General features: G+C 41.3%; 1 protein-coding gene and 1 pseudogene across 3 annotated transcripts in view; both read right to left on the bottom strand.

The window, feature by feature from the left end:
• Positions 1-4828: 4828 nt before the first annotated feature.
• On the bottom strand, positions 4829-4968 carry LOC148352870 (small nucleolar RNA U3; annotated as a pseudogene).
• Positions 4969-9185: 4217 nt separating this feature from the next.
• The window catches only part of LOC148352869 (SH3 domain-binding protein 4-like), a 33477-nt gene continuing 22156 nt past the window's right edge, over positions 9186-20506 (bottom strand). For 2 of the 3 annotated variants that reach the window (XM_088353217.1, XM_088353218.1), the window contains 3 exons: positions 18063-20260; positions 14530-14718; positions 9186-11670 (listed from right to left, as the gene is read on the bottom strand). In XM_088353217.1, the coding sequence (XP_088209343.1) occupies positions 11446-11670; positions 14530-14718; positions 18063-20260 (2612 nt within the window). In that variant the 3' untranslated portion in view covers positions 9186-11445. Of the gene's footprint in view, positions 11671-14529; positions 14719-16635; positions 16840-18062; positions 20261-20506 lie in introns of those variants that run through there. The other variant, XM_088353219.1, reaches the window with a different exon arrangement.

Below are 20506 nucleotides of genomic sequence, written 5' to 3'. Positions count from 1 at the left end.
TTTTTATTTTGAAAAAAAAATCATAGGTAAGGACATTTTTATTTCCTTTACATAGTGGAATCCCTACCCAAGGTCGCCGCCATGTTTAGGTGTCATCTTGCTGCTCCGCTGTGCTCTGTGGCACTGGTTTGTGTTCGCATTAGACAGTACAGTGACATCCAGGGATCAAATATTACACACTGGGGCTTTAAGTCTATTATGACCTTTTTATCACAGAGTGCTGGTCTAATTTGGTTATAAGCAATGTTCCCTACATTCAATATAAACAATGTCTATTTTAAGTCTAACAAGTGTTTTCTTTCCAAAAAAAATGGATTGTGTTGAGTGGAGGATGTCAACATTTCTAAATAGAGTGCGGCTGACTTATCTTTGCTTCTGCAACGTTGACATTTTTCGCGCAGGACGACAATGTTAAAGTAGAATACATCGATAAGACGACCGTCTTACCTGGTCATGTGACTGTAAAAGGGGTGTGGCCGGCACAATCATGTCTTGAGTGACAGCGAGGCAACCCTGGGCACTTCCTGCTCCTCTTTGGTCAGGTCCAGATAGCGACCCGGCAGGAACTGCAACGTCTGTCCTGTCAAAAATACTTGTCACTAAACCACAATGAGATTGGCAGCTACAAAAAAAGGTTGCTAATCAATGTGGTAGCATGAAGATAACGTCGAGAGAAACTTTTGAGTCTTGGTGACGGCCAAACGACGGTCCACATTGGCTGAGTTCCAAACCGGCAGCAAAGATGGTCCCAGGGCTAAAAACTTATTCAGGCTCTGGCTCAGGTGTGCACATCCAATCACGATCTAGTGATTGGAAACCAAGTTGCAGTGATGAAAAACACAAAAACAAAAAGTCACAAGTTGATGTTTAGATCAGTACTAATACAGCGATTCCTCTGTGATTGAGGTTGATGGGGACCAGAACCCCCGCAAAAGGTGAAAACCTGCCCAGTAGCGTCGCACCTTCATGAAAGCCCCCAAGGATCAAACTTACCTCCATATGACGACTTTACCGACTGAGAGTATATGACTGTAACAAAATAACAACTATAGATCTACAAATAAATAACACATAATTGCAGTTGAATGAAAGCTCTTTATTGTCATTATACAAAACTACAAGAAAATTGGAGGACAACAAAGCAATTTAGAAAGCGGCTGGCTCGCTGCACGGTAGCTTTGGAAATTGCCGGTTGAGTCAAGTCTCTTTGATGATTAAAAAACAAAACCGTTCCGAATGAAGCGATCTCATATGAGTTGTAGCTCCAGGTGATCCATTTCATGGGTAATGGATCAGGTGTTGGTCAGATACAGTCTCGTCAGGGGTAAGTTGGGAGAGTAGTTATGTATACGCAGCAGTAGGCTGGACCTGGAGCCCTGTTTTTGCGTCCTCTCGTGACGCTGCCTCAGTCTCTTCCCGGACTTGATACCAATCCACAAAGCTCCCCCTGGTGATTAGTATTTCTTTGCGCTCTTCTGACTTTCCTCAAGAGTCCAATTAATGTGATGCATTTATTTTCAATATACAAGCTGTAGCCGTGCATTTGCAGTTGGTTTTGGGTGTGTGGCCATATTGACTTGTGTGCCCGCCCACCCCAGCTGTTTGACTGACAGCATATATAAGCCTATCAAAGTTGGGCACCCAGACAGTCACGCCCACCCAACACTCAAAGCCCTCCCTAACCTGCCCCCACGATGGCATTTGCTGTCCGCTGTCTGCTTTGAACAGAAAGCACAGTACGTTGATGTGAATGACAATAAAGACAATTCAATTCGATTTAAAATCCGCTAAGCAGTGAACCGGCAATAACCAAACCGTGAAGTAGCGAGGGGTTATGGCGGTCTCCTGAGTGCCTCATGGTCTGGAGCCAGTCACTGCTGCACCAACTTGACAGGCCACACGAAAATGCCAATACACCGTCTGTTTTCAACCCTGGTTAGCGCCCGACACGTTAGCTTACTAGCGACTCCCACCTCGGCAAAAGAGGGTCCCCTGGGGTCCCGCATTGCAGGGGTCTGGCCATCTGCCCCAGACTTCCCGCTGGGGGGAAGCTTCACTAATATGGGCTAATCCAGATCAAGCACTAAAGTGAGAGCAGGTCACAACTGGGGGGCAAGGGGTTTTCTATGCACGCCCCCTTTGCCCAAAGCCCCCATCAACCATCGTCATTGCCGACAACATCTGCTTAATCTTTTTCCCAAAAATGATAAGAAACAAAAGCGAAATCTACGTCGGCAAGAAAAAGTCAAATACGAGGGGGCAGTTTGGCCCCGTGGACACCGAGGTCTCAGTCGTCGTGGCAACCCTGAGTCACCCATGGAACCGGCAAGCTTCATATAGAACAGTGGGGAGCAAAAAACTGTTCTCCAAAAACATTTAAAAACCCATAAAATTTCAATATTTAGTAGAGAAAAGCAAAGCAACACCGGACTTGTGAGTCTCTGGAGTAAGAAAAGACTCTCTCACTTTTTTATCAACTATATTGTTGATTGAAAGAAGGAATGAGGATGAGGAGAAAAAGAGACCCTCGAAAAGTGTATGAAGTGGTTTAAAGCAGTTTTTCTCAACCGGTAGGTCGGGACCCAAAAGTAAGTCGTAGACCCGTTTGGGCCCTTGCCTTGGCAAAATAATGCTAAGAAAAAAAACAAAGGGTTTTTACACTCCTTAAAAGTAAATGGCGATAACGTTCTTCTTCCTTTTCAGTCAATCGGTGTATTTGATAAGACCACATCTCATTTTATTGTGATTTTGATTGTTTCGTTTCCTATTTCTGCCCATAATAATGGGTACCAAGACAATTTGTGATAAGGGGAAGGAAAAGTGGAAAATATTGACAACAACGATCTAGTTGAAGAAGAAAACAATTACAACGGAAAGGAATATATTTACAAGTGTCTGCCAGCACTGCTGGATGGTCCAGTAAATAGTTTGAAAATGTTAAGCATTTTACCACTGTATTGATATTTATGAACTAGATAATTATCATTATTATAAGAATCATTATCTATTTTTACGCTGGCAACTGTGTGGACAGCAAAGTAAGAATTTAATTATGCAGGGAATCGTGGTTCTTTACTGTGCATATGACAATAAACGCTGAATTTGAATTTTATCAATGTTTAGGTACACGCTCTATGAATATTCTGAATTTCTTTCAGTATTTGACAATTTAAAAGCAGTTTTAGGGGGTAATTCACACGCAATGTAGGAGTATATGCGAAGATATACGGTACTTGAAGTCCCTTTGGTTTTGCTAGTCATTTTGTCTTTTTAAAAGAAGGAATCTATCTCATCTTTAAACTGCACATTCCTTTAATTCGACACAGTTTTCTGATTTGGGTCACAGTTTGTCATTTGGGTGGAATGGTCAAGTCATGTCATGTTTATTTGTATAGCCCTTAATCACAAAAAGTCTCAAAGGGCTGCACAGACCAGGAACGGAGACGGGACCCAATAGCGTTCGTTTTACTCAGTTTTTATTAAGAAGGAGAACAGGACTTGCATCCATGATCCGATGATCGTCGGTCACGGGTAGCAGATAGCAGGAATGCGGAAGTGGCACTTCCGTGTCGAGCAAGGGTAGTCGTTGACAGCGAGAAAATAGGTCGATGGCCAGGAAGGGGGAGCAAAACAGAAACGGGTCCAGAAAAGAGGCCGGCAACAGGTTTAAGGCAGGAAACAGGGCAGGATATAGTCGGAGTGTCATGGTCGCCTTGGTGACCAGTCTGCCCCGCCCCCTGGGCACCAGCTGAAGCAGTTCAACTAATTGCGTGTCTGCTATTTAAGGCTGGATTGTGGGTTTTGCGGGTGCTGGCTCATTATATACCTTTTCTGTTCTGTCATGCCTTGTCCTGTTTAGTTGAGTTGGAAGAAACCTGTGTTTGCACGTTTTTGTTAAAGCCTGTTTGTTCTGTCTTGTCCCTGAGTTTTGGACAACTTTTATTTTGGTAAATAAATGTTTTTGATCGTCACGCAATTGAGTTCTCCCTTCCTGCCTCCTGCCTCCGTTCTGGTCCGGTCACCCCTTCCACCTCGTGACAGGAGAGTCACAAAAGCTTGCCTACCTGAGAGTATAGGTTCGCTGACGATCTGACGAGTTCTGGAGTACTGGAAGACGAGAGTTTAAAATAAGTCCAACAGCCAATCAGAGTCCGTGGCTGTTGGCGCCAACGGGGCAGCCGCAGGTGCCCCGCATCAGTAATTACGACATAAAAAAGTCATAATAACTTCAGGACGACTTTTTATTTTTGCCATTCTCTAACATTCATCTCGGGTATGTGGCTAAAATAGTGGAATAATGAGATAAAATCAAATGCCTTTTCGTAGGTCATCTATATCACTGGTAGTCTAGTGCAGTGTTCTTCAACCAGTGTGCCGGGGCACACTAGTGTGCCGTGAGACCTTGTGTGTGCTGCTGGAATTTCAGGCCATTATTCAGTATTTTTGCTTTCTTCAGACGAGGAACTGTAATAGTCATCTATATCAGTAGGTGGCAGTAGATTTTCATATAGTTTTTATAAACTAATTATCTACTCATGAGGTAGCACACTTCATTAAAAAACTTAATTTGTTTAACAAAGCGGTTTAAGATTGCACTGTAAAAAATAAAAACATAAATAAGTAATAAGTATTATTTTGTTCTTTTTATGTACTAATTATCTGCTTATGAGGTAGTACAGTGAAATATTTTACATACCTTAATTTTCAAACATTTTCGACGGACGGTGTGGGGTTTTTAAGGGTTATTGTTCTATCTTCGTTATTCATTATTCATTATCCGTTATCGGTCAGTTCATAATACGCTACAAAGCCTAGGAGCCGGGACACTTACTCTCAGCCAAAAGGCCAAGCTAAGGTCCTAGCCCTAAAGCCTTGCTGCGATCATTGCGAATGCACCGTTCCCGGAGGTACTGCAATACCGGGCCACACGTCAAAAACTATAGAAATGATCCCTAAGAGTATAGTCTTGCCTCGGAACCTTTTTATAAATAAATGTGTACCTTGCTTCAAAAAGGCTTGAAAAACATTGTTCTAGTGTTTAGCATTTGTTAATCTAACCGCTGTGACCCGGGTCCGATTCCCGGTGCACCTAATGTTTTTGTGACTTTTCAATAATTGCACAAATACACTAATATACTACTGTAGTTATTTCTAAGGTACAAAAAATGTGCATTACATTTAGCAGTGCTAATAGATAAAAAGTTCAAGATGAAGTATTGAAAAAAATCTTTCAACTATGAAACATTAAATTGACAATGAACTAGTCATTTAACCTTGAACTCAGTGTTAAAATTCCATGCAGGGATGTTTGAAACGTCGTCTATAATAAATTCAAAGGTGGGGTGCGTTGTTTGAAGTGTCCTTAGAAAGTTGGAAAACAAATATTTTCCTCGATTAAACATTTGTTCAAAGAGCCTTTATGCTTTATTTTCCATCGCGTCATTCTGCTTTTATATTACTTTTATCAGGCCTGTTTGGGGCGGAAAAAATGCCCAAAAAGATGAAAAAAAGAAGTTTATTAAAGCGCGTCTAAGAAATGCGTGCAAATCATGTGGCTCCTCAAGTCAGACCAGTTGAGAACCACTAGTTTAAAGCATGTGATTAATTTCCAAATTGACTTTAAAATAAGTGTTCTAGTCTTAGAATCCAGCAAACGAGCGTTCATTTAAGGGCGACGTCGAGAGCGCTGAAATTAATACAGTACTCCTCATTTAGAATAGCGACATCTCGTGGTCACTTGTGTGTGAATGTCAAAAAGATGAGTAGAAAGTTGAATATGTTGTTGCACATAATCCAAATACTCCTCATTTAGAATAGCGATATCTCGTGGTCACCTGTGTATGAATGTCGAAAAAGATGAGTAGAAAGTTGAATTTGTTCCGAATAATCCAAATCAAGACGAAGCAGCAAGACTTCCATCTAATGATGATTCCTTGAGTCTAGGACGTCCTCCTGTGGTCAAACGACGCCATTGCTTCGTCTCCGACAAATGTTGACAAATACTTCATCGAGATGAATAAACACTAAAATGTTTCCATACAAAAATGTCTTATTGAGATAAAAATTCAATGATTTGGACAGAATAATTATTTTACGCGACCATTGACGAGAGTTAACTCGGTTGATGTGACGTCACGACGGTGACAAAATGGACATGATTTCCGGATTTAACTAAGGTGAAATTAAAAAATATTTCAATAAATGTTTTTGTTAATACAACACTCACTCGTTAATTTATATGTTGAGAAAAAAACTTGAATTGATGCGGCACCAACAAAGAAGAAAAGATGGTCATAAAGCATTAGGAGTTTACGCAAATTTGACACCAAAGAGAAACTCGAAAGATAAATTAATAAATTGCACATTTGACATTAAAAAGCACAATAAACTGTGACTTTTAAAGATTAATATTCATGAGATTGAAGTATAGAAGCCCAAAAGTTAATTACAAACATGGATCTTCACTTTCATCTCATCTCATTAGCTGCACCGCTTATCCTCAGTAGGGTCGCGGGGGTGCTGGAGCCCATCCCAGCAATCATCGGGCAGGGGACACCCTGAACTGGTTGCCAGCCAATCGCAAGGCACACGGGGACAGACAACTCACTCGCTCAGTCACACCTAGGGACAATTTGGGCCGGCCAATTCACCTGAAATGCATGTTTTTGGAATGTGGGAGGAAACCGGAGTGCCCGGAGGAAACCCACGCATGAACGGGGAGAACATACAAACTCCGCACAGGAAGTCTGGAGCTGGATTTGAACCCACGCAGGAGGTTCCCATGACATGAACTGTGCCACACATGCGCTAACCACTGCGCCGCCGTGCTTGAATTATGGCTCTCTTGCGCTTCCATATTGAAGTACTTCAAAATATTTTTTTAATAGTACTTTTTTGTAATTTTTGGATTAAAAACCTTGTAAAGCTGGAAGTGTTTTTATTTCCAAATAAACACATTTTGGAAATTTTTATAGGTTAAAAAATAACTGGTATGGATGTAAATGTTGTTTTTGTTTGTTTTAACACTACATTTGTTGACTTTTTACAGATTAAAAAAAACGTGTACAAACATAAATGTCTTTTTTAATTGTAGATTTGGGGGAATTTTCCAAGATATGTACAGCGAGAAAACGTTTTTTTTCTTTGCTACATCGTTTTTTTATTTTAATTTTTAATTTAATTTAAATATTTTATATTTCATTTTTTATTGTTTGTCAATTCAACATCCTCATGTGCGGTCCCTTCACAAGGTTTCTTCATTTTCCTCATGCTGAGGTTTTGGAGTTTTTCCTTGCCCTCGTGTAGGTTTTAGATCAGGGGACAGTGTAATAATAGTCTGTGGTCTGCACACCCCTTTGGGACTTCTTCTGCTCAAGAGCTATACAAAAAAAACACGACTTGATTTGACAAACTCTTATTTTACAAGTTTCTTTCAAAATCAATTCATTTTTTAAGACGATGAACAAAAATCATTAACATGAGTAAGTGCAGCAAAGCTGAAAGAATTAAAATGTCTTCGTCGATAAAAGTGGCAAAATGTTTATCTTTTCCACAGAATGACAGAGCAAATGTACCAAAGTGAAAATCTATTCAACTTTATTTATCTGATGAGCAGCGATGTAAGTGAAAGTGACGTCACAAAAAACCGAAAGTGGGCGTTAAAAGGCCTTCGTTCGTATTTAGCCGCCAGATGGCGCTTTTCCTCTATTTTAAGACCAGAAGTAAAGCACAAAACCAAAGCCCATTCGACATTGATCAGGGGCCTCATTTATAAAAGACTTCGTAAACAAAAACCGCGTACGCCATTTTGGTATTCATATACATATAAAAAACAACTTGATCGGAGAATGTACGGACTTTCACAGGAGCTCTGGCCCTTTCGTGCACCCCAAAATCTGGATAATCGGGATACTACAGCCCCCAAAGACAGATGGAGGTTACCAAAGAAAGTATCTGAAATTGATACGTTTGTGCAAACAAATAATCAAATATTTTTCTCCATTGTTGATGCCCTGGCAACATCCATTTTGGCCTGGTCATCCTGGAAGGGGGATTATTACATCATGCCCCTTCTCATTGCTTCTAAATTTGCCCGTGGTGAGGTCTTGAATTTTTCCTTGCCCTTATGTAGGTTTTAGATCAGCGGATGATGTAATAATAGCCTGTACAACCCAATCGAAGACTTGTAATTGAGGGCTATACAAATAAACATTACTTGACTTTACTTGACTTGACTCGACCATGGGCGTAACCAGCCTGTTTTCAGGCGTGCTCAAGCACCCCCAAATTTAGCCTAAACCCTCCCAACAAATTATCTCATTTTTAAAACTCTCTTCTCCTTAATAAAGGACAGGATAGGTTTAAATATGAGAAAAAAATGCTCTCTAAAATATAAAAAAAGTCAAACAAAAAAAAAACGTGAAAAGCTTTGCGTCGGAAATACTCCACTGCCTTGAGTTTTAAGCACCACTTTCGCCCTCCTCCCCCGCTCCACTTTGGCTCAGCTAGTGTCACTTGCGGCATAGCGGCGGAGTTTGTGGAGGCTCTTCTTCTTTATTTCAGTCTCGGTCCGTTATTGTGCTTAAATCCCACACTTCCCTGCTAAATCTGACTTCCTGATCGTAGTCTGTGTAATGTGTTTATCGAGAAATATTGATTGGCCTAATTAAAACCAACAAAGCGATCGTAGACTATTTAATCAGTTTCATAAAACATATTAATGCTAACTAACCCTAACCCAATGTAGTTATAGGCTATAGCAGGGGTCTACAACCCTTTTTTTAAGCGTAGAACTACTTTTTGTCACTAATGAGCGCAAAGGGCACCTAGTTTGATTTCTAAAATAGCAACTTAGCTACATAGCTAAAACGTATCTTGATAGTTTGCTAGAAAAGTAATCGGGTAAAAAACTAAAAGGGAGCTAGATAGTTAGCTAAAAGAGTAAATAGCCAACAAAATATCCAGATAGGAGGCTAAAAAAGCTAGGGAGCTAGCTAAACATTACAACATTATTTATATCTGTACATTCAAGGAAACTGTGGGGGTCAGATGCATCGACATTTCGTTCTGTATACACGTGTACTAGAATGACAATAAAGTAGATCTGAATCTGAATCTGAATCTAAAACTGAAGCCAAAATTAAGCTTGATAACTAGCAAAAAAACAACATGTTAGCTAGATAGCATGCAAAAAATATAAAAATCTAGCTACCTTGCTAAATAGCTAAAAATGTAGGAAGATAGTTAGCTACAAGGATAAAATGGTAGCCAGCTAGCTAGCTAAAAAAAAGGCACATTTTTTGCTAATTCGCTTCATAAAACCCATAACTTTGGAATTTAGTTTGTTGTATTTCCTGCAAAACTAATAAATAAAAAGATGAATAAATACATCTGTTTAATTCCTAAATAGTATAATTACCAAAAATTGGGTTAAATAGACTCAGTCAACCAGTAAAAAAAATAACTTTACAAGAAAATCACAGTGACCCAGCTATTTTCAGAACAGGTCCGTGGGAACCTCAACTGCACTCAGGGTTTAGGGTTAGTTTTACACAAGTAGGCTTTATAGTGTCCTATACAGACGCTCCTCTACTTACGACCATTCGACTTACGAAAAACGGTAGATTCGAAATAAAAATTCGGGATGTCGAAACATTTTCGGACATAGCTGTAAGTTAGATTTTGTATTGTGTACACCTTTTTCGGAGTACAGGACATTACTGTAGTGCTTCTTTCCGCCGCTACCGGGTGTGTGGTGGCGCTGTGAGAGGTCAGCCGGCATCCCCCCCGAAGAAGAAATCCGCTTCCACTTCCTAGTTTGTGTGTAAACATTGTATACTGTATCTCCAGCGCGCTAAGAACATTGGCATTTTTATTGTTCAATATCTCGTGCATCCATTCAATATGGTTGGTGTAAAGTGTAAAGAAGAGGTGAGCCGTTTCTGTTGAAATAAAAGTGTAATAAGAAAGCCCGAGGCGGCTGAGAACATGGTCGGAACGCTTTTTTACGGCCACTTTTTACCACGGAGGAGGAAGACGCCTACCTGTTGAAGCTCGTTATCCAAAAGTAAGTTAAACTCTACTTATTTATCTCTATAGAGCATATTATTTTATAAAATGTTTATTTTTTAGTAGAAAAAATACAAGTTACTTATACAAGCCTTAAACATCCAAAATCTAGCACCGAAGCAACTTACGAACAAATTCAACTTACAAACGATCGTCCGGAACATCTCGTTCATAAGTAGGGCAGTGTCTGTAGTAACATTTTTTTAATGCATGTTTGTTGAACGTCGTTTTTCACGAATTGCTATAACCAGAGGACGGTAAGACCATTGTGTATGAGACACCTGCCAAAATCGGACTTCCCCCTAACTTCTGAGAGATACATCTGAAACACTTCAAAATCAAAATCATACAATAAAGCTACTACAATACACCAGATGGGAAGCCACGTCATAGCTTTCACAGACTTTTTAGGAAAATTTTAAATCTTAGCTATGTCTTTCTAATTGATGTTAACTATTGTTTATGCATTGTTACCCAATGCAAAATCTATTGCACCCTGTTCATCCTGGAAGGCCCCTCCTCAAGGTTTCTCATTTGCCTCATATAGATGTTTTTGAGTTTTTCCTTGCCCGCATGTTGGTTTAAGATCAGGGGATGGTGTCATTGTAACTTGTGCAGTCCTTTGAGACATTTTGTGCTTAAGGGCTAAACAATGACTTGTCTTGACACCAAATAAAGCCTACTTGTGTAGACTACTCATGATCGTGAAACTTCTAGCGTTTGGCTACATTGAGTCACCTCCAGAGTTGTAGACATGTCTTAATAAACTCATGACATAGATTGCTTATTTTTGTTCACGCTAATCAATATTCCGACACACGTTCTTTGGCAAGAGCAGCGCTGAGAAGCGGAGTTCACGCGAAGGGGAGTCCGTTTTTGCAGGGGAGTCGGATTTAGGCCCTCTGAGGGGACATTGTTGACAGCATCTGCTGCCACATGCTGCCTCTCCACTGCTTTTTTGGCATTTGTGATGCCAATGGCCAGCCCCCCGAAATAAAAAATGTTTCCGACAATTCCCCTCATCCAGAAGAACCCCCACTTTGTGAATTTGGGCTTTCTGGTTCTTTTCCCTGCTTTAGCCATCTTTGCGTTTGCTACGATTGAATATTCATCAAGGGAATTCCCCCAGCCTTTTATAGGCATAAAGGGGCGTTCCCTCACGTGTGCCAACTTTAGAGTTGACTGTCATTTATAAAGAGAAATAGGGAAAATCGGGAAGTTTTTGTTCGCACGCACTTCCTGTGTTACCGCCGTACGCTACCTTTAGTGATCTTCCCTACGCAGTTTTATAAATGAGGCCCCAGAACTAGAACCAAAAAGGACATGAAAACAAGCACAGGACATGTTTTCTTCTCAAAAGAAATACATCCATAAGTGTCATATGGCAAAGTCGTCGGTGGAGGCGGGGCTGAAGGCGGAGCTTCTGAGGGGGTCCAAGCAGTGGACCAGAAGAAGGGTCCCGCTGAGGTGTTTCCAGCGTTTGGTGATGGGGTTTTTCATGCGGTCCAGTCCCAGGTGAAGATCCTGGATCACGTCCCGGTAGCTGTCCCCCATCTGAGACGCCCATGTCACCAAAAAGTCATACGCCGGCTTCCACATCGCCTGCATGCAATTGCAATACAGTCATACCTCCATACATTCCATACATATGCATCACTAAACGTAAGAATTTCCATATACGACATTTATTTGGTAGAGACGCTCCCCTACCTACGACCATTCTACTTACGACAAATTGTAGATACGAACATTTTTTTTAGTAATGTTGAAAAATATCCAGACATTGCTGTAAGTTAGATTTTGTATTGTGCACCTTTTTCCGAGTACTGTAGAGCTTTTTCTGCCGCTACCAGGTTGTGGCGCTGTGAGAGGTCACCCAGTATCCACCCAGAAATAAAAAAATCAGCTTCCTCTTTCTGGTGCGTGTGTAAACATTCTATACTGTATCTCCAGCGCACTAAGGACTTTGACATTTTTATTGTTTAATATCTCGTGCATCCATTCAATATGGTTGGTGTAAAGTGTAAAGAAGAGGTGAGCCGTTTCTTTTGAAATGATTGTGGACTAGGAAAGATTGATGCGGTTGAAAAAAATAGTTTGATCGCTTTTTTTCAGCCACTCTCTATCACGGAGGAGCTCTTCAAGCTTATCTTCCAAAAGTAAGTTAAACTTAACATTATTTATCCCTATAGAGAATATTATTTTATGAAATGTTTATTTTTCAGTTTCAAAACAATACAAGTTACTTATACAAGCCTTAAACATACAAAATATAGCACTGAAGCAAATTACGAACAAAATCAATTGAGGGACAATCGTCTGTAGGACAGCATCTGTACAAAAATCTTGCTCCACATCCTAAGGAAAATGTATGTACCGGGCATTCCCAAAGTCTACCACTAGAGAGCGCTCTCTGGTCGCGCTACAGCCCTTTTGAATGACACTTGCCTTACGCATTTCTGTAACATTTTGAAGAGGAAGGCAAAGACAAATCTCCTTGGATACAATTTCTTTAAAAGACCCTTAGAAAGAAAAAGCCTTGCAAGCAATGTTTCCCTCTTATCTTCAACGGGTCTGAGCGTTCACACAAGGTCTGTGAGAGTTGCTTGAAACATTAATCCCGAGTCTGGCAACCAACTCAATATCAAACATATCCAAAACCTGAATATTTTTTCCGGCAATACTAACATATTTTTCACATGTTCATGAATTGACTAATGAGATTTCTATTTTTTTGTGAGTATTTTGGAGGATTTATTTAGTCGGTTGCACAATACAGAACTGTATTCAATGGAAGTACAATGTTGGCAACAAGATTTCCCTGATTTTCTCATTTTTTTTTTTAAATACAACACAAGTCTTTTTTTGTCTCTCTCTCTGGACTTTTTTCTTTTCCCCTGCTTTTTTCCACTTAAAAATAAAATCCATTTTTCATGTTTAATCCTATTTAGTTTTTTTCCCTCCTAGCTTTATACTTCTTTTTTTTCTTGCTTTTTCTTCTTTTGCTTTTCATTTTCTTTTTTTTTACTTTAATTTGTTTCTTCCTTCCCTCCTCGAGTTTTTTGCTTCTTTTTCTTGCCTTTTCCTCTTTTTCTTATTTTTTCCTGCTTTTTAAAATGTTGTCAACATTTTACTTCTTTTTCATATTGGTATGAATGTTCTTTTTTGCTTTATCCCAAACTCCACCCCTCCCCCCTTTTAAGTCATTTTGTGCATAATGTTACACATACCTGTCAAGCTCCAGGGCTCCATGCACTTACAAACTGTCGTATTTTCCCTTACAAAATACAAAATAATCTTACACCATATTTTTTTTTCAAACATGTTTATTTATTTTAACATGTTATATTGTACATGTGTTTCGTTATATCATATTTATTGTTAATTAAAATTTTGTTGTGAGATACTGGTTTCCTCGACATGAATGAGGTTTATTATAAAAAAAGTTCAAAAATGAAGTCGCTTGGACGTTCACTGTCGAAGGAAAAAATACATGCAAATATAATTAGGTAGAAGAATACATTTTCTTATTCAAATTATTAATTCACTTTCTGCATTGAATTATTGTTGGTGATATACTGATTAAAGGGGTAACAACAAGCCTGTCTTTTTTCATTTACCCCTTATATCCTTCCTTTTTTTCCTAACTTCTTTATACAACATAATAATTCAGCATCAAAGCAAGTGAGCCGTTTGAGAGTCAGCTCTCTTTAATGAGTTGAGCCGAAAAAGCCGGTTCTCTAAAAAGAGACAGACTTCCTTTCACTAGACAACTGCCACATGAAATCCAATTGTTTTTTAAGACCACATGTATTTCAAATTTACTCAACCTATCCTGTTGTTTTCAGTTCAGAATGACTTACAGCGTTTTAATTCAGGTTCTGCCATTGCTACTTGATGATTGTATCCAAAGAAAATTCAAAACTATGTTGTAATGTAGGCCTACTGCTCTGCTTTCGATTTGTTCACGTGTGATGGGAATGAGGCATGATGGGAAATCTCCAGGCGGCAGACGCATGCGCACAGTAGCATCAAACCGCTCGCTTCGTTTGCAAAAAAAAAAAACGATAGAGATAGAGGCTACCGCGGTGAACTGGTTTGACTTGATTGATTTGCCGTTTCGTGATAGTCGGTGTATACCGGATGGTACCCTTAATTGACAAATTTGCGTTTTTCCGTACAGATTTTCTTGTACACCGTACACGTCTTAAAATGCATAATTAACGTACTTTGTACGGCAAAAACGTACAGGTTGACAGGTATGGTTACATAGTAATTGCTAATATATGGATTAAAGCAACATAAACAATCTGAAGAGCTGTTTGATGAGTTGAAAATATCGCATTTAAAACACACCACCAAGGGAACTCGCATTGTTTTCAGTAATTTTGGCTGAATTTGCAAACAACCAGGGAGTATTCGAAACGCAGGCAGAAAACCAAGATGGCGGCAGTTTCTCACCTCACTGTCCACGGCGCCATTTTTGTCCCGGTGCGGGGCCTCATAGGCGTCCATCTGCTGGCGGGAAACTTTAGCCAAACGTTCAGCTAACTCGCGCCACCGGCTAGCCACCTCCACCGCTGTGGTTAGCAGCACAAAGTCCATAACCAGGCGGGCCACCAGGCCTTGGCAGTCCAGTTTCAGCAGGGCCTGACATGCAAATTTTTCAGATCTTGATTAACGTAGTGGAGTAGGGCTGCAACAACTAATCGATGAAATTGATAACAATTATTAAAAGAGTTGGCGAATCAATAGATCATCGATTTCTTGTATAACCTGACTTATGAGCCACTAAGTACGTTAAATCGATGCTAATAAGAGTGCACATAATTCCGTTTTGACGCTGAGCCTTGTAGTACCCATTTTGGTCTGGCAGACGGCACCAAGATCGTTTTTATAAAAAAGTTAACTTACTATTTTTTTAATTGAACATTGCATATTTACGAACAAAATTGGCATGAAAGGTTCAACTTGGTAGTGTTTTATCATGAAAGAAAGTTAACAAATTTCAAGGGAAACATTTAATTTAAATCAAAAAATAAGTAAATAAAATAAAAATAACTGTAACTACAAAAGGGCCACATTCTTAAGCATATTATAAATCATTCTCATATTTATGTAAAGATTCAACCCAAAAAAACAAATTTATCACCAACATTTGAAAAAGTGGGTTTACATTTTTTATATTTTTTGTGGAGAAAATTAAATTTATTGCACTTTCTTCGTTTTCTAAGTCCAAATATAATTGGATATTTTTAGTATTTTACATATTTGCAAGTGTTGTATTTGTGTATATTTTTATTTATTCTCAAATTAATTGAAAGTTTTTTTTTTAATTGTTTCATATTATCAAATATTTTGTTGTTTTGTGTCAAGTCAAGTCATGTTTATTTGTATAGCCCTTAATCACAAAGAGTCTCAAAGGGCTGGACAGATCAAAGACTATTGCAAACCAAGCAGGTTAGCTAAAATTAGGGTAATTTGTTAAAACTTTTTTGTCTTAGTAAAAATCCTCGCTGCAGCATTTTGTACCAGCTGAAGGCTCTTGATTTTGGAGTCCGGGAGACCAGAGAGTAGTGCATTACAGTAATCGAGACGGGAGGTAACAAACGCATGAATTATAATCTCCGCATCCAACTAAAACAGCATAAGGCAATGTTGCGAAGATGGAAAAAGGCTGTTCCAGTAATATTCTTAACGTGTGTTTGAAAGGACAGATCGGGATCAAATATGACACCTAAAATTTTAACTAGGTCAAGTCCATGCAGGATTTTGTATACTACCAACAGAACCTTAAAATCACATCTTAAGCTAAGAGGGAGCCAATGCAGGTTAGCTAAAATCGGGGTAATGTGATCAAACTTTCTTGTCTTAGTTAAAAGCCTCACTGCAGCATTTTGTACCAGCTGCAGGCTCTTGAATATTTTTCTATCGAAAACGTCAATATTTGAATAAAGGACAAAACTTTTAAGTGTCGTGAAGAAATCCGATTCATCGGTCAAACAAAAAAATATTCGACTGACTATGAAAATAATCTGTTAGTTGCTGCCCTACTGTGGAGACAACTTTGCAACTTTCAATATCGCTTACTGACCCTTTTCCTTTTCTGGCCCACTGGATTATAGCGAACCCGAAAAGGACAGAAATTTCCTAAAAGAATGTTTTAGGTCTGCTCTGTTTATCCGTCAAACTGATGAATGATTTTAAAACTAGGGTCACAGCTAACGATTATTTGAATAAACGATGAATAAGTCGATTATTTTTTTCGATTAATCGATGAATCGGATTTTTGAAAAAAAGTGAACCCAACCACAGAATATTCTATGAAATAAAACAATAAAAAATCTTAACAAGAAACAAAAATACATTACATTTGGACTCCCTATTGGTGTGTGAGTGTGTGTGTGAATGGGTAAGTGTGAAGCACATTGTAAAGCGCTTTGGGAGGTCTTCATTGACTTGAAAAGCGCTATATAAATGCAGGCCATTTACCATTTATTCAGCCTGGCCTTCTTTGAACAGTCTTTATTAAATTCACCCTCCATGAAACGTTGGCAGTGCTTGGCGATCGACGTGGCGACCTCGTAGCTCGCTTTTGTAGCATTTGTATTTGACTCACACGGTCTCGTGAAAAAAGGAGTCTTGCCGTTAAGACAGCTTCACCTTTTCACAGCTTTCGTTTTCAGTTAGCTTTTTGTCTGGCAGGGCTTTTTGATATTATATTCTTTGAAAACAGCCACAGTCTTTTGGCAAATTAGGCAGATGCAGTTGCTGTGAAATCGAGGAAAAAAATACTCAAATTTCCACTTGTGCTGGATGTGGCGGCGCTCACAGTCAGCTTTCCTTTTTTTATTTACAGTTGCCATCTCAAAAATAGGGTGGTAAAACTCTCAAAGGAAGACATGGGCAAGGTGGCCTAAAGGCTACTGAAGTCGTCCGGTAAAACAGTGATTATTTTTTTCTGTCCAAATGTATTTTTTACTGCGGTCAACATTACTGGCGGGCCAGATATTATTACATTTATGAAGCAAAATTTGACTTTGGTTATGCCTGCAGTAGACCATTAGTAAAGTAAGAAAAGACTTTAGACATTCTCTCATTATTAGACTGTTTTTGATCACGGTACCAGAGCTGAATGTTAGGGAATGGAGATAACACAAAGTAGTCCTGAAAGAAATAAATAAATGCAAAACAGGACGACAACGGAAACATCTCTTTGGTGTATAAGATCGGGAATCGGACTTAAAAGGACAGTAAATAAATACATTATACATATGCAAACACAGACCGGGTGGAAACATATGACTGGAGAGGGATGGGAGCCACCAGGCTGTACTTGCCCACGACACACCACAGGAAAGGGTGCCCCTACTACCCTAGTGGTTAAGGGATCCAACCAACCAACCAACCAACCAACCAAACAACCAACCAACCAATAACTTTCAGGACGACTTCATGTTTTCTCCATTCTCTAACATTCGTGCTGCGCCTGATCGACCGTTGCACGAATGTATTACTATAAATACCGTAAAACTTCGTGTATATGTGCACCCATACTTTGAGGTCTTTTTGACTTGAAACAAAATTTGATGAGGAGGTTCCTAGCTAACATTATCCCTTGTCTCTTGAGTGCCGAGAAGTATTATAGCTTCTTGGGGCATGTGTCATCAATTTATTAAACTATTGACCTTCTAAAACACTACGTATGATGGTGCCCTGTGTGAGGGTAGAACTCACCTTCAGATTACTAGACTGATCACAAGGTTTTCCAGCTGTTTTTCCTGATAAAATATCTAAAAACTGCTGTGGTGCACCAACATGTGACACACACTTAAGCTCGATTTATAATATAAATTTGTAAATCGATTCCTATCAAAATGAATTATTGACATAAATATGTTACAACTGGAACCAAACCAGAAAAATGATAGGACTGGAATAGGACATTTTTGACAGCAGTGCTAGGTCAGGAAAAAATTAATTTGCAGACTGACCGTTAGCAGTTCCTTCTGGAAGGACTTGGGCTCCTTGCTGTCGGTGTTGTTGCAGTCTTCCTTGAGCTTCTCCAGAACGCAAGCCACCTTTTCGGGTTCGCTGTCCAGCCGGGCCCGACACAGCTGGTCGGGGGGCAAGTGGGCATAGCCCAGGGCATCGGCGAATGCCCGCCAGCTGCCCACATTCTCCATCAGAACAGTGCGCACTGAAGCGTATATGTAGGTGAGGAACTTGCAGGGTCGCAGAACCTGCTCCAGTAGCGAGGACGTGGTGAGTTCAGGCCCGGCCCAGGCCACTGGCTTGACTTTACCCGTGACCAGAACGTTCTTTGTATGTACCAGGCCCACCCGGCCCTGGTAATAGCCGATGTACCATTCCTTGGTCCACAACTGGCCTTTCAGCTTCAGCTTCTCCTCACTGAGGAGCGCCACAAAGTCTCCTTTCTTGTATTCCAGCAGATAAGCATTCTTGGTCTGTCGGATAACGGTCTTAATCAGTTTCCCGAATTTCAAGTTGGCAATAGGACGGTCGTGGAAGACCGGGTACTTGGTGGCCACGGCAAGCGGGGAGAGGATGATCTTGCCCACCTCCTTCTTTTTCAGGAACCGACGCTGCATGGGAGCGGCCTTGGGCGGTGGCGTGGGTGTCTGGACGCAAAACTGGGCCAAAATCATGTCCTGCTCGTCTTTGACCTGTATCCTAAGGGTAAAGTCAGAAACTTCCTCACCAGCGCACTGGATCGGGTAAACCAGCTGGCTGACTTTGCCCAGTTTGATCTGGAAAGCCCGCACCAATTGGGCCTGTTGGCTTGCCTTCACCTGGTAGTTGGCCATGTTGGAGTAGACCCCAACACGGAGGTCCCGTGGTCCTGGCAGGACGAATTGGTGCTTACCCCACAGCTGGAGTGCCACCGGTGGCGAGGCCTGCGCCGGGTTGCCGGCCAGCAAGGACTTGGGGGCGCAGTCGTGACCGAATACAGCCACCACCGTCTTGAAGGAGGGGTGGATGTGCTTGGGGCCGTAAACGCCCAGCGTGATTTTTTTGTGCACGCTGTCCCACACTGAAGATGTCGACTGTGCCACGACGCAAAGGTACATGCAGGGTTCCAGGTTCTCCAGGCGCACCTGTATCGTGTCGCCGTTCAGGTAGGTTTGCGAAACGGCAGCATAGGGCCCCTCCTTACAGTCGCTTCGGACGCAGAAGACGCCTGCACTCTCAGAGTGCTTGACGGCCACTGAGACTTTCATCTCCAGTGTCAAGCCTGTTTTGGTCTCCATGTTGCTGAGCTTGAGCTCCACCACCGGGCCAGCGGGGGTGCGGCGCTCGTTGTTGAGCTCCAGGGGTGGGTCCAGGAGGGCTCGGATAGAAATTTGCTGGCTGTCCCCCTCTGCTACGTGTCCCTCAGGCACGTGGATGCTGATGTGGGTGTCTGGCAACTGAACGGCACCGCCTGAGCTGTCCAGCCGGCAGACGATGCCCGTCTCCACCGGTTGCGTCTGACCCCAGCCCGGATTCCGGCCCAAAGAGTCCAAGTCATGGCAGGACCGGGCCAGCTTACGGTGTGTCAGCCACGCTGTCCGGAAGGCCTCCCTGCTCTGGAACTGCTCCGGGGCCGGTGCTTTAAGGTTGCTGAAGAAACCGGCGGACAGCTGTGGGTTTTCAGACTGAGCCTGCAGAACAGACATGTCGGAAAGGCTGTAGGATCGCTTGCTCCTGAAGAATGGGTTGTCCCTTCCCAGGCTCGGCCCAAAAAAAGCGTTGTCGACAACACATGTTGACGGGGCGTCAAACAGCAGAAGGTCTGTGTCGTTGCTGTTCTGGTCCAGCGGGAGACACGGGTGTAGAAATGGATTGGTGGAGGTACGAAAAGGGTTTCCGTTGGGTTTAGGGACCCACTCTCCGAGGAGGTCGGTTTCCGAAGCCGCCTCCTCCGTCACGTCGATGACGCCGCTGTCGCTGAAGGAAGAGTCCCTGAAGCTGACGGGCTCCACATAGGCGGCAGGGATGTAGCCCATCTCCGTGTTGTTGTGGGCGTACCACCACTCGCTGCCTGATGCGTCCAAAACGAACAGGCGCTCTCCTTTGGAGAACTTGAGCGTGGTAAAACTGGATGGACGGTAGTCCTTGATGGCCACCACCTCTCGGGCTGCGCCCAAGGTGGCGCCGCCGTCCAGGCGTAAGGCACTCGGAGAAGGCACTGGGGACACAAACACAGGAAGATTTTCGAACCTTGAAACCCAAGTGTGTAAAATTTGACTGCTAGATAGCACCGTATTGTCAAATGGGAACGAAAACCAGTGCCACAGGGCACAGCAACTTCTACGGAGGGATTCCACTATGTAAAAGAAATATAAAATTCTCGACCTATGATTTTTTTAATGGAAATTAACATTGGTATGAGAGGTCAAGTATTTTTGCCTAGTATCGAACAATGTTTTTTTTT

The sequence above is a fragment of the Urocampus carinirostris genome, chromosome 14, assembly GCF_059441175.1.
Source record: "Urocampus carinirostris isolate Australia breed hairy pipefish chromosome 14, RoL_Ucar_1.0, whole genome shotgun sequence".
Classification (NCBI taxonomy): Eukaryota; Metazoa; Chordata; class Actinopteri; order Syngnathiformes; family Syngnathidae; genus Urocampus; species Urocampus carinirostris.
The sequence above is the reverse complement of the archived record's forward strand: the minus strand, read 5'-3'. Positions and strand labels throughout refer to the sequence as shown.